At 52.0% G+C, this 16,504-nt stretch overlaps 1 protein-coding gene across 1 annotated transcript in view; it reads right to left on the bottom strand.

The window, feature by feature from the left end:
* Nucleotides 1-16,504, bottom strand: part of ELF4 (E74-like factor 4 (ets domain transcription factor)) — a 46,764-nt gene that overhangs the window by 5,828 nt on the left and 24,432 nt on the right. Inside the window, exons 2-7 of the mRNA XM_011936978.1 lie at nt 10,016-10,299; nt 3,658-3,826; nt 3,127-3,219; nt 1,434-1,625; nt 572-655; nt 276-468 (exon numbers count right to left, since the gene is read on the bottom strand). Of these exons, the coding sequence (XP_011792368.1) occupies nt 276-468; nt 572-655; nt 1,434-1,625; nt 3,127-3,219; nt 3,658-3,826; nt 10,016-10,090 (806 nt within the window). The 5' untranslated portion in view covers nt 10,091-10,299. The remainder of the gene's footprint in view (nt 1-275; nt 469-571; nt 656-1,433; nt 1,626-3,126; nt 3,220-3,657; nt 3,827-10,015; nt 10,300-16,504) is intronic.

A 16,504-nucleotide genomic window follows, 5' to 3' on the forward strand; every position in this document is an offset into this window, starting at 1 on the left:
AAAAAAAAGGAGAAAAAAGAAAGAAAAGAAAAAGAAAAGGGAAAAAAGAAAAAAGAAAATAAAAAGAAAAAAGGCCAGGTCAGAGATACAAGAGGATGGGGGGCTCTTCCTCCCAGAGGGGGCCTGGGGAATGGACATAGGAGCAAGCTAAGAGGAAAGTTACAAGACTCGTTTCCTTATGATCAATCAGGTCTCCACAAAAGCGAGGAGGACTCCTTGGACTGGAAGGGCTGGTGATCCCCAGGGCAGGGGTTCTGTGTCCCAACAGCTCCTACCTTAGCGCCCGCCCCATTGTCTCATAGTTCATGTCAGGCTTGTTTTTCTGCTTCCCCCACAGCTTGGACACAGCTTTGGAGTCCACCAGTTTGAAGATGCCTTTCTCTCGCTGGGTCCACTTGATGTACTTGGGACAGGTGTTTCTGTCTTGCAGAAGCGCCAGGAGGAACTCCCACAGATAGATGGTGCTGCCTGCAGAGGGGCAGGCCATGAGGGGCAGCCTGGGCAGCTGGGGCACCCTGGCAGCAGGGAAGGGGCTCCCTCCCCACCTCACCTGAGTCCCAGCTGTCCGTACCTTTGCCATCCTTTGATTTCTTCCTAATGGGGATGCTGGGGTCAGTGACAGGTGAGGTACTTCGGTTGCCCTTGGTCTTCCGGACTATGAGGGAAAGGTGAGTAGGATGAGGAGCAGCTTCCGAGAGAGGGCCCGGGAGCTGGCCAAGTTGGCTGTGACAAGGCCAACAAGGAGGAGGCAGGTCACCGGGGCTGGAGGCCCCAGATTGCTCTCCACAGCCATGGCCCTCAGGCCTCTGCACCCTCAGTTTCAGGCCCCCAGGGTAGCACTGCAACATGGCTACAATGTGGAGAAACCGAGTGCTTGCAAATAAGTCACCTCTGTGAGAACAGAATCTGCCTAGCCTAACTTCAGATATGGAAAGGCAGCCTAAAGGCACCACTGTTGTGCAGGTAAGTGCGGTGCTGAGGTTTGGTTGCCATGCTGACAAGGCAGTATCAAGCAGCCATTGCCTGAGTAAATCAATAACACCGGGGCTTGGGAAAGCCCAAAGTCCTCTCTCATATATGGCCTCGGCTTTATAAGCTCTGCAGAGAGAGATAAGCACCCGGCATGACTAGTCTTTTATAGGTTGAGGCCCCAGAGGTCCAGGGACTGGCCAGGGGTCCGAGCCTGGTGTCCAAACGCCGAGCCTAGGATTCAACCTATCGAGATCATTAAAGTTTCTGAAAGACTTTATGCAGATCCAGGGCAGACAGGGGCAGCATGGGAAATGTCAGGCTACGGGCAGACTAATGGATGAGGCCAGGTTTTACAGAAGGGAGGCCTTTTGGTCCATCCGTGTCACGCCAGAGCCCTGACCGCCCCCCACGCCCCGCCCATCCCCTCGGAGACACACATACACTCACTCTTCCCCACTTACTTCTCTTCTTTGATTTCCCAGTCTTCTTGGCACTTTCCTCTCTGGAGGCCTTCTCCTCCAGAGAATGCCCCTCCTGGTCACTAGTGTCACCTGCCCTGTTCAGGGCATCGGGCTCAGAGGCAGGAAACAGGTAGTTGGGCAGAGTGATGGCTGGTACAGGGTCTGAGTCTGGAAGCATTTCGGAGGTATTGACTGCAAGGAGAAAGGCCTGAGGTGGGCGGGACCCAGGGCAGGGCTGGAGCGGGGTCTCCCAGAGCTGGAGAGATGGGTAGGTTCCAAGGGAGGGCAGGGGGGCTCTTCCCCCCGAACCCCAGACACAGGATACACCTGAAAATGCTTCATGTGGCTTGTACCACGAGGAGAGGAAACATCTGCAGAGCTGTGGGCACAAGCTGGCCCCAGTCACCGCTGCCACATTTATAGCCCACTGCTGGTAGCGGGGAAGATCTAGGCGGCACCCCAGGTAAAGGGCCACCTTAATTTAGCCCTTGGCTCATTTTACAACTCAAAGGGTCCTTAGAGATCATGTAGCCCCATTCCTGTGTTTTCCTGATGAGGAAACTGAGACAGACCCAGAGAGGGGAAGTCATGTACCCAAGATCACACAGGAAGTTTGTGCCCAGTACAAATAGGCACCCATTGTTGGATCCTGGATGAATGCTGGTGAGAGTCAGGACTAGAAATATCTCATATTTCAGCTTTATGGCTTGCTTTCCCTCACTGTACCATAGCACCCCTTGGGAGAAGGCAATTTGGGGGGACCCTCCTGTGTATCTCCCTGAGGGGGCATTGGGAAGAGCCTGCTTTGGGGGCCCTCTGGGGAGTTAGGATCTTGGTAGGATGGGCAGGGATCACTTATTTTATTTATTTATTTATTTATTTATTTATTTATTTAGACAGAGTCTTGCTCTTGTCGCCCAGGCTGGAGTGCAATGGTGCGATCTTGGCTTACTGCAACCTCTGCCTCCCGGGTTCTCCTGCCTCAGCCTCCCAAAGTGCTGGGATTACAGGTGTGAGCCACTGTGCCCGGCCCGGAACACTTATTTCTAAAAGAGCCACATGCTGCATCTCTCAGTCTTCCTGGGAGCTAAGCAAAAGAGCAGAGGGGCCTGAGAAAGGCACCCTGCTCAATATTATCCAGCCTGAAAATGGGAAAAAAAATTTTTTTTTTTTTGAGATGGAGTTTCACTCTGTCACCCAGGTTGGAGTGCAATGGCGCGATCTCGGCTCACTGTAACCTCTGCCTCCTGGGTTCAAGTGATTCTCCTGCCTCAGCCTCCTGAGTAGCTAGGATTACAGGCTTGCGCCACCATGCCCAGCAAGTTTTTATATTTTTAGTAGAGATAGGGTTTCACCATGTTGGTCAGGCTGGTCCCGAACTCCTGACCTCAGGTGATGTACCCGCCTCAGCCTCCCAAAGTGCTGGGATTACAGGCGTGAGCCACTGTGCCTGGACTGAAAATGGAAAGAAATTCTGACACATGCTACAACATGGATGGACTTTGAGGACATCGTACTAATTGAAATAAACCCGTCAGCAAAATACAAAAAGATAAAAGTCACATGTATATCGGTGGGTGTGGTGCATGTATACCTGTGTGCACACATGCCTGAGAAACCAATACACGGAGTTCATATTTTTAAATGGAATTATTTTGTTGCCTTGAGTTCAGGCACTGGGGTTCAAACTTACAGATTTGCTTCTCATCCAGGATATCGCTGGGAGACTCCATATTGAGCAAGACTTCTGCGGTTGACATGGTGTGCGAGGTGGCCTCATTGTCATCTGGTCCGGTTCCATGGTGGGAGGAGAGAAGAAAAGTTCCCTCAGGGCACAAGGCAGGGGGTACAGCTATAATCGGGGCTAGCCCGAAGAATGGATGGTGGTAAGCATCCGTCGGGCTGACCCTGAAGTGAGTGCTAAGTGAGGGAGAAGCAGGGGACCCTGACCAGCGGTACTGACGGACAGCCAGGAAGGGCCCAGCACCCCTCCTGACCTAACTCTCCACCCCCTCAGCTGGTCTTCACTCCTCATCGTCCCACCCCATTTCCACAGACCATGAATCTACTAAGATGGTTCCCTCCTCTGTGAAGCAGCACAACTTTTTGGCTGGTGGCCTTGCCCATTCTGCACGGGGTTACTAGAAGCCATTGTGGGCTGCTGTTCCCTAAAGACACAACCCCTTTTTCTACCACGCCTTCTCTGCCCGGGAAGGGAACAGACCTGTCAGCAAAAAACTGCCTTCCAGGATCTGATCCGGCGTCATGCACAAGGTCCCGTCTGTTATGATGCCATTGTGGTCGTCCAACTCCAGTCCCGAGTACAGATGCAGTAAATCAGGGTAGGGTACCTGCTCCACGATCACAGCTGGGAACACAGAGGGGTCTTCCAGCTATGGAGAAGATAGGGATGTGGTTCAAGACCCACCCAGCTCTTCCAGCAAACCGTCCCTACCAGAATCTGGCCCTCTGTGCAAGTCCTTATTCTTGGGTTCATCAGGGACTGTCCTTTGTATAGGATGACATCACTCTGGGTCCAGCCTCATTAGGTGATGCTTTCAGTGGGTTCTTGATCAACAGAGATGGGTTAGCTCTGCACCACCAGCACTTTAAGTTTTTTTTTTTTTTTTTGAGACGGAGTCTCACTCTGTCGCCCAGGCTGGAGTGCAATGTCGCAATCTCAGCTCACTGCAAACTCTGCCTTCTGGGTTCACACCATTCTCCTGCCTCAGCCTCCCAAGCAGCTGGGACTACAGGTGCCCACCACCACACCCCCACACCTGGCTAATTTTTTGTATTTTTAGTAGAGACGGGGTTTCACCGTGTTAGCCAGGATGGTCTCCATCTCCTAACCTCGTGATCCGCCCGCCTCGGCCTCCCAAAGTGCTGGGATTACAGGCATGAGCCACTGCGCCCGGCCGGGCAAGCATTTTTAACTGGTTGTAGTTATGGTTTAATCCGTGGCCAGGTTAGGGCTCAGTCTACGAGGATTAGATTCATTCTAAGGCCATTGGGAATAGACTAGTTGATGGCAAGGGCAAGGGGCTCAACCTATAGTCGGGGGACAGAGGGATTCAGCCTAGAGTCAGGGTTGGGGACCTAGTTCACAGCCAGAGTTAGGGGCTCAGACATCTTCAGGCTCCGTCTATGGCAATGATAGTGGGAATGAAGACAGAACAGAGGCATTATAGAAGTAGAAATGTCAGGACTCAGTCACTGCCTGGATGGGGGAGAGGGGTTCAATTTCCAGCTTCATTCAATAGGGACATGGAGATACTGCTCATGCCAAGGGGCCCAAGAGGAGGAAGAGCAGGCTGTGGACCAAGATAAGGGCTACAATGTCTGGATGTGGTGAGCCTGAGGTACCTTTGGGACATCTGAAATAGAGATGCCTATCAGGGAGTCAAAAATAAGTGTCTAAGAGTTCAAAAGGGAGCTAGTGGTCGCTCAATCCCTTGGAGTAGATAAGAAAATTGAGATGAGAATTCAACCCCTAGAGAACATAAGTGTTCTGAAATTAAGCAAAGCGAAATTAAAAAGCAGTATGACTGCATGTGTTTTTTTAAAAAAAAACTCCATATAGAGGCTGCATGTGGTGGCTCATGCCTGCAATGCCAGCACTTTAGGAGGCTGAGGCGGGTGCATCGCTTGAGCCTAGGAGTTCATACATGAGCCTGGGCAACATAGCAAGACCCTATCTCTATTTAAAAAAAGAAAAAAACCTCTATATAGAAGCAAATGTACCAGGATGTTAATCATAGTTTTCTTTTCTTTTCTTTCTTTTTTTTTTGAGACAAGAGTCTGACTCTGTCACCCAGGCTGGAGTGCAGTGGCATGATCTTGGCTCACTGCAACCTCCACTTCCCAGGTTCAAGCAATTCTACTGCCTCAGCTTCCCAAGTAGCTGGGATTACAGGTGCCTGCCACCACACCTGGCTAATTTTTGTATTTTAGTGGAGAGAGGGTTTCACCATGTAGGCCAGACTGGTCTCAAACTCCTGACCTCAGGTAACCCATCCACCTTGGTCTCCCAAAATGCTGAGATTACAGACATAAGCCACCACACCTGGCCATGGTTTTATTTTCATTATGGAGTTTTGAATGATTTTTTCCCCCTTTCTACTTTTTTTGTATTTTCCAAATTTTCTTTCATGGGAATGTTGATAATTCTTTTTGTTGTTATTGTTTAGTCTCAAGATCTGTTTGTGGATGATAATTCTTTTTTTTTTTTTTTTCATGCAAAAAGAATGAGAATGGTCCTCTCTATGTAGTGTTCCTGAGGGATCCAGAGAAATAAAAATGGGTAAAAGACCTTTGGATTTGGCTATGGGCAGTCACCCTGGCTAGATCAGTGTCAGGGCAGTGCTGGGGTCCCAGGCCAAGTCGCAGTGGATCTCAGTGAGGACAGACGGAGGTAAGCAGTTGGGTATAGTGATTAAGGTCCTAGCGTCTAGAGCTGTACTGTGCATGATGATATCCAGTAGCCACGGGCGGCTATTTAAATTTAGAGGTAAATAAATCTTTGGAGAGCTTAAAAATTCATTTCTTCAATTGCACTACCCACATTTCAAGCGCTGTATAGCCACGTGTGACTAGTGGCCGCATAATGGACAGCACAAACAGAACATTTCCAGCATTCCAGAGAATTTCTCTTTTTTTTTGAGACGGAGTTTTGGTCTTCTCACCCAGGCTGGAGTGCAATGGCACGATCTCAGCTCACTGCAACCTCCACCTCCCAGGCTCAAGCGATTCTCCTGTCTCAGCCTCCTGAGTAGCTGGGATTACAGGCACCCGCCACCATGCCCGGCTAATTTTTGTATTTTTAGTAGAGATGGGGTTTCATCGTGTTGGCCAGGATGGTCTCAAACTCCTGACCTCGTGATCCGCCTGCGTCAGCCTCCCAAAGTGCTGGGATTACAGGCGTGAGCCACCGCGCCTGGCCTCATTCCAGAGAATTCTGTTGGATTGTGCTGATCTAGAGCCAGAGTGCCTGGGCTTGAGAACCAAACTCTGCTGCTCACTAGCATTATGACCTTGGGCAAGTTACCAAACCTTTCTGTGTATCAGTTTCCCCATTTATAAAATGAGAGTGATCACATGATTGACCCCCTAGGATTGTTTAAACAGATCAATACACATAAAGCACTCACAGCAGGTTCTGGCGTAGACTAAGCTCTCATTAAGTGTTAGGTATCAGGGGCTTGTAGGAGACTGGTAATGTTTTATTTCTTAATTTGGGTGGTGAGGGCCTGGGTGTTCATTTAATATCTGTCTATATCTAAATATGATTTATGCACCTTTTTGTATTTATCATACATTTCAAAATAAAAGTAGTTTCCTAAGAGGTGTGAAAGGGGCTGGGTGTGGTAGCTCACACCTGTTGTTTTTCTTTTTCTTTTCCTTTTTTTTTTTGAGACAGAGTTTTGCCTCTTGTTGCCCAGGGTGGAGTGCAATGGCTCAATCTCAGCTCACCGCAACCTCCACTTACCGGGTTCAAGCGATTCTCCTGCCTCAGCCTCCTGAGTAACTGGGATTACAGGCATGCGCTACCACACCCGGCTAATTTTGTATTTTTAATAGAGACAGGTTTTCTCCATGTTGGTCAGGCTGGTCTCAAACTGCCGAACTCAGGTGATCCGCCTGCCTTGGCCTCCCGAAGTGCTGGGATTACAGGCGTGAGCCACCACACCTGTTGTAATCCCAGAACTTTGGGAGGCCTGAAGCGGAAAGATTGCTTGAGCTCAGGAGTTTGAGATCAACCTGGGCAACATGGCGAGACCCCATCTCTACAAAAAATACAAAAATTAGGCCGGGCATGGTGGCTCACACCTGTAATCCCATCACTTTGGGAGGCCAAGGCAGATGGATCACTTGAGGTCAGGAGTTTGAGACCAGCCTGACCAACATGGTGAAACCCCGTCTCTACTAAAAATACAAAATTAGCCAAGCATGGTGGTGTGCGCCTGTAATCCCAGCTACTTGGGAGGCTGAGGCAGGAGAATCGCTTAAACCCAGGAGATGGAGATTGCAGTGAGCCGAGATCGCGCCATTGTACTCCAGCCTAAGCAATAAGAGCAAAACTCTCTCTCTCTCTGTAGATATATATATATATATATATACACACACACACACACATATATATACACACAAAATTAGCCAGGTGCGGTGGCATGCGCCTGTTGTCCCAGCTACTTGGGAGGCTGAGGTGGGAGGATCACCTGAGCCTGGGGAGGTTGAGGCTGCAGTGAGCCACTGCACTCCATCCTGGGCGACAGAGTGAGACCCTGTCAAAAAAAAAAAAAAGAAAAAAGAAAGAAAAAAAAAGAGTGAAAGGGAGGTAAGAAAGTAAAAACAGAGTGTGGAGACTACCCTGGGGGGAAGAAAGGAACTAAAAAGGTGTAAAAAGGTGCTATTTTGAAGGTGGGGGCAGAAGGGAGAGAAGTTTTTCTTTTAGGGTTGGGGACATCTGAAGATGTTCAAAGTTGAGGAAAGAAATCTGAGAAGTCTAAAAGATACGGGAGGCCGGGCACAGTGGCTCACATCTGTGATCCCAGCACTTTGGAAGTGCGAGACAGGCGGATCACCTGAGGTCAGGAGTTTGAGACCATTCTGCCCAACATGGTGAAACCCCGTATCTACTGAAAATACAAAAATTAGCTGGGCGTGGTGATGCGTGCCTGTAATCTCAGCTACTCCAGAGGCGGAGGCACAAGAATCGCTTGAACCCAGGAGGCAGAAGTGGCAGTGAGCCGAGATCGTGCTACTGTACTGGAACCTGGGTGACAAGAGTGAAACTCCATCTCAAAAAATAAAAATAAAAAGTAAAAGATACGAGAGACAGGATGTGATGGATGGTTTGAGGTCTTGAAGGATGCAGGAGAGAACAGATTAAGTACAGATGTTGGGAGTTACCCTTGCAAGGAAAAGTAACATTTCTTTGTCCTGGGCCAGTGGGAAGGAAACAAGAACAGATATTACAGATAAAAAGAGAGAAGGGAGGGAAATTGAGGGCATCCTGGGCTTTGAACTTCTCTGTGGATTGGAGGAGAGGCTGTCCACTGAGGGTGGAGGGATAGGTTGGAAGGTAAGAACTGCTTCTGTGAAAAACAGCCTCTATGAAGAAAAGCAACAACTGCTGAGTGGACTAGAAACAAACAAAAAATGACAAGTAGCATTGAGAACTCATGTATGGTAGATTTTTCTTCCTTTCTCCTTGTCTGATGCCCTCCACAAGGCTAGGCACACCACGTATGTAAATAAAATAGAGCTGCTTTAGGTAAGGAGGTAGACAGAACGGCCAATGTGCTCAAAGGCCACTAGGGGGCAGGCTTTGGTAGGCCGCTAGAGATTGGACAGTTTTCCATCCTCACAAGATTTAGAATAGAGAGCATCTGAGTTAGACTGGAATGCCCTTTGGAGATAATCCAGCTGGATCACCTCTTGGAGAAGATGGGGAAACAGCAGTCAGATAGGGTAGGGGTCCAGGCGCGGTGGCTCATGCCTGTAATCCTAGCAGTTTTGGATGCCAAGCTGGGCGGATCACTTGAGGCCAGGAGTTGGAGACCAGCCTGGCCAACATGGTGAAATCCCGTCTCTACTAAAAATACACAAAAATTAGCCGGGGGTGGTGGCAGGTGCCTATAATCCCAGCTACTCAGGAGGCTGAGGAGAATGGCTTGAACCTGGGAGGCAGAGGTTGCAGTGAGCCGAGAACATGCCACTGGACTCCAGCCTGGGCAAAGGAGAGACTTCGTCTCAAAAAAATAAATAAATAAATAAAATAATAAAATAAGGTAAGGGAAAGGACTTGCTCAGGTGACATTGTGGCCAAACTGGGATCAGAACCCAGGGCTCCTGACTCCTAATCTTCCATTCCTTCTACTGTGCCTGGATGCCTCTTCTCTCTCCATTTTGTGGAAGGAGGAGAATGGAGGGTAATGATGAGTCTGCCAGGACACCATTCAATTAGTATATCTAAATGCACAGAAAACGTGCCAGTGCAGGGAAGGTATGGAGCAGTGAGGACCTGACTGAGCGCCAGAATCCTGTCCTATTTTCCAACTTCCTCCCACCAAAAGACCTCATTTCCAGCTTGCCCTGGATCCTCAGGCTGGGGCCAAAAAGATGACTCTGAAAATGTCAGGGCCTGGACGCCTGTCCACAGTTCAGCTGGCAGCGCTCATTCTTGCTATGTGGCTGTCCCCACAGCTTTCTCACTGTGACACTTTGGAAAAAGAGAAGTGGCCGAAAAATGCATTCGATGGTCAGTGTACCCCTTATGCGTTTGGTCCATGTTGCTGACTAACCAACAGCCCAGCTGATGTACTTAGCAGCTGTTTGGCTGGCTCGATGATTGCATGTGGGCAGCCAGCTCCCTAAATGACTGCCTGGTGACTCCGGACCAGCCTCATGAGTGACTGGCTGGCATGCAGGCCCAGTGCCCTGAGCATAGTAGGTGCTTGATGGATATTTGCTGATTGGCTAGCTGTGCAGCCAGCTGGCTCCCTGGCTGTCTGCCTGGCTATCTGTGTCTATCTGATTGTCCACATGGGCTGACTGTGCTCTGTTCTCTGGGGCCATACCTGGTGGATATCATCATCCATCCCGTTGCTTGCGAACTCAAAGATCAGGTCACTGGGCTGTAGGGTAATAGCCATGCTGTCTTTTCAGAGAGCTGACAATGGGATTATCAGAGCCCTCCAGAACTGTAGGGCTTTCTTGATGAAGAGACACTACCCAGGTACTTTGGAGCCTAGAGCCTACCCCCCGAGCTGCGGTAAAATAGGGGGTGGAGAGAGCTGGAATAGGTGGTGGCCTAAGCCAGGCTCAAGGCTGCATTCTGGGCTGGACCAACCACAGGAGCGACCTAGAGAGAAGGGAGAGATGGGGACAGTGAGTAAGTCACCTTCCTTGAGCTCCGTTGCCAGAACTGCCTATGAACCAGAGGGACCCTGCCATGCTAAGGCAGACTGCCAATAGAGGAGTGGCGGAAAGGGGAGGATGAGGAGAGAAGAAAAGCGACAGAGAAGAAAGAGGTCAGGGAAAGAAAGAAGGAGAAAGAGGAAGTCAACTGAATGGCCTCCAGTGGGAAGTGGCTGAGTGTTGGTGCCCGTCTGGGTCACCAGCATAGGCATCTCACGCTAGTCCCAAAGACACACAGCCTCCCTCCCTGCCTCCTCCCCTTCCCCTGGAGAAACTGACAGATGGAGGAACTTTGCACTCTCTCCACCCTGAAGACTAATCCCCAGGGCATGGCCACAGGGGGAGTCAGGGCGCCCGGCCTGGCCTCATGGACAAGGCGGCAGCATGGAGAATCCCTGTAACTCCCTTGGCTTGGGGGAAGAATCGTGTGAGGGGCTGAGTGGGGGTCTGTGGGTATACAGAGTGCTCTTCTGACTCTGCCTGACTCCAGGTGAAGTCAGCCTAATTTTACCTTGGGAGTGGGGGTCAGTTAGCTTTGAGGGGCCACGTCTACGAAGGAAGAAGTGGTGGTGGTCACACCCATGCCTGCCTCACTGTGGGGGTTGTGTCGTGTGAGGACCAGCAGTGGCCTCACTCTGCTCTCAGGGATGGGACTCTCAGATGGAGCCAAACTTCCAGAGAGCCTGGAGACCGGAGGACAGGCGGGCCATGCACCCTGTTTTTGTCGGCACTCCCCACCCTCACCACCACCGCTGCCACCCGCCAGAGAGCGTGGCCTCTGTGCTGTGTGTGGGTTTGTGTTCTTGGTTCAGCTTTGCTTTCAGTTTCAAGACTGAACTGTCACCCTGGGAACTGGCGAGGAGAGCCCCGGCTGGAGGAGGGGCAGGCGGAACCTTCCCCATCCTCTGGGGCTGGCTCGGGCCCCTTTTCCAGGAAATCTTCTGTGTCTGCCGCAGCCCAAACACACCTCCTCTTGCCCCACGTGCCCTCAGTGCTCACGGTGTCACATGGCGCCCGGGCCTGCATTTGTTTCCCCTGTCGCCACTCCTCAGGGCTGTCAGTGCCCAGGCGCCTCATGTGCGTGTTGTGGGTGGTCACACCCAGGCCTGCCTCCCACAGCCCCAGCCCTCCCACCTCCCTCCTCGCCAGCCAGCTCTGCTCCTCCACCCCATCACTGGAGCTTCTCTTCCAGGCGCCACGTCTTTCGTCCCCTGGGCTCGGTTCTGAGTGTGTGGATGTGCATGTGGGTGGGTCCACGAACAGCCTGGCCTCACCATGAGCGCCTGAAGAATTAGGGCCATGCACCATAGCGGGAGCCACACACTGCACTCCACCTCCTTGACACTCCCTTGGCAGTGCCGGGGTGGCCAAACCTTCTCCTGGCCCAGAAAGAAATGAGGAACTTCAGAGAGGGGCAAAGGGGATGAAAGGGAGGGGGACCACGGTGACCTCCCTGATGACCGCTCTCCCCCACAGGAGACACCCAGGCCTCTCCTACTTCCTTTCTGTTAGCCCACAGGGCTGGCCGTGCCCTCGCCCCCCGCCCCGACCCTCACCCCCACACCTTTCCACCCACCCCAACAAAAAGTCGGGAGAAGTCGCTCAACTCAACCTGTCAGGTCTGAATTACCCTTTGGACGAGTGAGAGGCTGAGTACTGGGAGGAGGTGCCTGGGAACCTGCAGCCCTTGCCCTGGGTTCACTCCTCCCACCACCACCCTACCCCCACCAGACCCTGCCTGCAACCCATTCTCCACTGGTCTGTGAAGCCTCCCAAGGCCATTTATGCTTGGAAGGTCTGTCCCCCCACCTCCCGCCACTAACCTAAGCGCCCCAAGGCTTGCATTCCACAGCAGCTCCCGCCCTCCCACAGGCCTTCTGTCTGCCCCCAGGAAACATTCTCATACTAATCAAATTAAAGGTGATCACTTTCACCTAATCCCACTTTGTCTAAACATGAAACTCCTGTGTGTGTCCCTTCCCCCAAGGTCACCCGCTATAGCCCTTCCCTTTGGGCTTGCTCATCTCTTCTTTCCAGATCAGGATTTCATGTCTGCGAGTTCATTGCTGGTGCTGTCTGCCTGGGCTACTTTTATGCACCTTCCTTACCTCCCCCCTAAGACAGAGGCTTCCTTGAGGGCAGGAACAACTGAGTTGTACATTGATGAAACCTTAGCACCTTGCATCATGTGTGGCATGTAACACACTCAATTTGTGTTTGTGGAATGAATGCATGAATGAATGAAGGGATGAACGGGTGGATGGGTGGATGGATGGATAGATTGGTGGTATGGGTCAGTCAGCAACTGTGAGGTGTGTTTTCTGGGCAACATTTATCTGTACACAGTGGATGCGGGTAGGTGTCACGTACTCTGCCTTACGTGAGAATGAGAAAAATGCACATGCCTTCTGGGGTGACCTCTGTATGTTTTTGCATTGTCATTTACCCAGGTGCACTATTTGTGTTGGCTGTGGGTGTGCAAGTGCACTGTAGGTATATGCGTGTGCAGGGTGTGTGCATGTGTCCCAAGCATGGAGATGTGTGCACGAGAGCCTCTGTGTGTCAAAGGGCTGCCCTGGTCTGGCCGGCAAAGCCGCAAGCTCAGTTGTCAGTTCCTCCTCCGGGCCAGCCTCAGCTGCCTTCGTGAGAATGACAAACCCGAGCTAATGCTGGCTGGAAGTGGCTGTGCTGAAGATGGGGGTGGGGTTCTCAGGAAGAGAATGCCAGTCCCAGCTCTGTGGCCCATGGGTCACGGGGGTGAGATCCCCAAAGTCCATGTGCTAGGGAGCTGGTGGGGGAGGAAGGCAGCCAGGGCCCTGCACTGCATTGAATGGGATCCTTGGTCACCAATGCAGAGAGGTTTGAAATCAAAGAGAGATGATTCCCAGGGCATTTTTTTCTGTGTCCACGTGTTGAAGTAGCAAAATCCAGGACTTGGTGGATGCAGGCTTTGAGGGCTCGAGTTTGTGAGGTATTGTGAGGCTGTATCCGGCACCCAAGACTCATCCTCGTGATCATCTGCCCCGAGCCTGAAGCTACGGTCTTGAAGGGGTGGAGGGGGAGGAAGTAGCTGTCCTACTCTTTTGGCCAAGGCTGAGAAACCATCCTGCCCTAACCTTCCAGTCCAGAAAGTTTCCCCCTCCCCCTTGAGATGTTTGAGGATTTGAAAGTGAGAGGTGGAGACAGGCTCATTTGCATGTTCACTCACTCTCCCCAGCAGAGGAGTGAACCCCCCTTCAGTCCTTCAAAATAACCTCCTTCTCCCAGGAACCTGAAACCAAAGATGCCACCACCATAGGAGGTGTGCCCTGCGGGCCAGGGAGGCCCCCACCAGGGGCTCCCCTCCAGTGGGCCCTTTGGCTGGGATGCGCTTCAGTAGCCTAGAGTCCTGGATGCTGCCTCCCCAGTGAGTGGAGGATTCAGGGGGCACACACGGACACTTGGCTCGGGGAATTGAGGTGCCTGGGAACCCTTAGTAACTGGTGGCGAATTCCCCTACCTTGCCCCATCCTTGCACAGCTCACAGCTTGCTCCAGTCACAGTCCACTGGCAGGGTGGTAAGAGCTCCACTCCCTTCACCCCCTTTGAGGCCCTACAGGGTCTCCGGCTCCCAGCGCCTGTCTTACTTGGGCCAAAAGCAAAGCCTGTGCGAGAGTATGTGCCCCTGGGTGCTCTCTGAGTGTATGGACTGCAGGAGGGAGTGTGCAGGCGAAGGCGCCGACCTCCCGGCCCGCAAATACACACCTCTGTGGCTCTGACTGCATTTCAAAACCGAAGCAAAATAGAAGTGGTTTGGGCTGCTCCTGTGTCACAACTCGGCCCCCTTCAGACGCACAGACCCTTCTTGGGGCTGTCACTGAAACATACCAGGCAGTGTCCAGCAACCACTCATCTGGGCCTCCCCTACAGGAAATAGCCCTAATGTGAAAGCCACGTCCACAGTCTCCGTGGAGTGAGTTTAAATCTACACCCGTTCAGCTGAGCCAATGGCTCTCACAGAATTGCCGGTAACACCCGTGGCATTTTCACACATGCCAGGAAACATGGAGGCCAGATGGTCAGCTGGGCCACAAAGCACAATTCTCCTTCTCCAGTTCCTTGTCCCCTCGGAGCCAGCTCTAACTCCTGAAATACCTCATCCTCCATGAAACCTTTCTGGAATTCTCTGGAAAGGAAGTGACAATTTCCTTCATGCCATTTCCCACTCCCTCAACACCCCTCCCCCACAACCACAAGCAAAATGGAAACTACCCCAGGAACAGCTGTACCCTCGACTGAAAAGCAGCCCGTCCTCTGGCGAATAGTCATCAAGCAGGGAACTGCCTGCTGCACCATGTGACCAGTGGCGTGAATTTAAGAGACAGAAGGCCAGAGTCAGGACTATATCCAGTCTGTAGTCCTGAGCAAAGCAGAATTCACCCATCCACAGGACTCGAACCCACAACCTCAGTCCAGTTACGACTGGACTCCAATGAGCAAGTTAACCCTCCTCCTTAAGCAAGTACCCAGTGAAGGGGCCCTAGTCACCGCTATTTTGTCAGCTCTTTCTCCTATTCCTTTCTTTCTACCACCCACTCCATTTGAGATGAAACCAGGAAGAGGGAGGGAAAAAAAAAAGGTTTTGCAAGCTCTGTTGGTTGGGGTTTCTCTGCGCTTATTTACAAGAAACCCAGTTTCCTTCCTTGCTCCTCTGTCACCACCTGATTCCAGCATAGGGCTTGTCCCAGCTCTGACGGCGAGGTGGGCCCAGGACTCTTCCCCAGTTACAGGCCCCGCTCTCACACCCTTCTCAGCTCTCCTCTTCCCCTACCTTCTTTGCAGGCCTTGATCTGTCCCAGAGGAGGAGTGATTACATGGCAGGTCCCAGGCAAAGAGATGCTTTCTCCTCTTTCTCCAGGGGACCCACAGCCCACCCACAGTGTAGACTGCCTAGGGTCGGGGAGGAGGAGGAGGGAAGCGTTCTGGCTGCATCCTAGCAAGATGTGTGACCATGGAAAAGTCGGCCATCTTTCTGGGCTGTGGTTTCTGTCATCCTTCGAGTGGGTGAGGGTTGTGAGTAATCCAGGCTTAGCAGGTGCTCACCAGGGAGTCTCAGGTGAATAAAGACGGCAGTGAAAAAGCACTTGGAAAATTAAAAAGCGTTCATCCAGATGATGAGTTTCAGGTGACCTCCCAGAGAGCAACAGGGGCTGTGGGCCCCATTAAGCTCCAGACGGTGGACCCCACTGGCTCCAGAATACACAGCGTGGGGCTGGAGGGTTCCAGTTGTTGGGTGGGAAGGGGCTGACTCCTCCCCTGGGCTAGGGGCCCTGCAGGGAGGGAGGAGCAGGCTGCTGCGGCTGGTGCAGCGCTATGGGTCTCCTGTCCTCACCCCGCCCCAGCTCTTTGGGTTGTGGTTATGTGGCAAGAAAGAGCACTACACTACAGAAGCCCCATAGGGGAGGAAGAGGAGGGGGAGGGTTAGTGACAAAGACAACCTATTTCCCCAGCTGCCCTGAGAAGGCCAAAAGAGCACCCCCTGGAAGTGCCTGCGGCCACCACATCACCATCTCTAGTGCTTCAGGGACAAGGCACAGGGCAGTGGCACTAAGCCAATGACGGGAGAACCCACTGCAGGAAAAGGGAGAAACCCAAGTGTGGGGCAGCCACTAAACCCCAGTATAATAGTCTGCCAGCTCCAGCCTAAGAGAGCCCCCAGAAGCCCCTGCAGACCCTAAGATCATCGGCTTTCCAGCTAGAAGTCCCAGCTCTGCCTTGGGGTTGAGGCAGGTCACTTTCCTCTTTTGTAAAACAGGGATCTCCTACTTAGCTCAAAGGGTTGTTGCAAAAGGTCAATAAGCTAATGTAGGCAAAAGCTCTCTGCTATGCCCCAAACGTGTTTTTCTTTTTTGTTTTTTGAGACGAAGTCTCACTCACTCTGTCACCGGGGCTGGAGTGCAGTGGCGCGATCTCGGCTCACTGCAACCTCCGCCTCCAGAGTGTGCCTCAGCCTCCTGAGTAGCTGGGATTATAGGTGCATACCACCACGACCAGCTAATATTTTTTTTGTTCCACAGTCTCGCTCTGTCGCCCAGGCTAGAGTGCAGTGGCCGGATCTCAGCTCACTGCAAGCTCCGCCTCCTGGGTTTACGCCATTCTCCTGCCTCAGC

Source organism: Colobus angolensis, unplaced genomic scaffold, assembly GCF_000951035.1.
Source record: "Colobus angolensis palliatus isolate OR3802 unplaced genomic scaffold, Cang.pa_1.0 Scaffold159, whole genome shotgun sequence".
Taxonomy (NCBI): Eukaryota; Metazoa; Chordata; class Mammalia; order Primates; family Cercopithecidae; genus Colobus; species Colobus angolensis.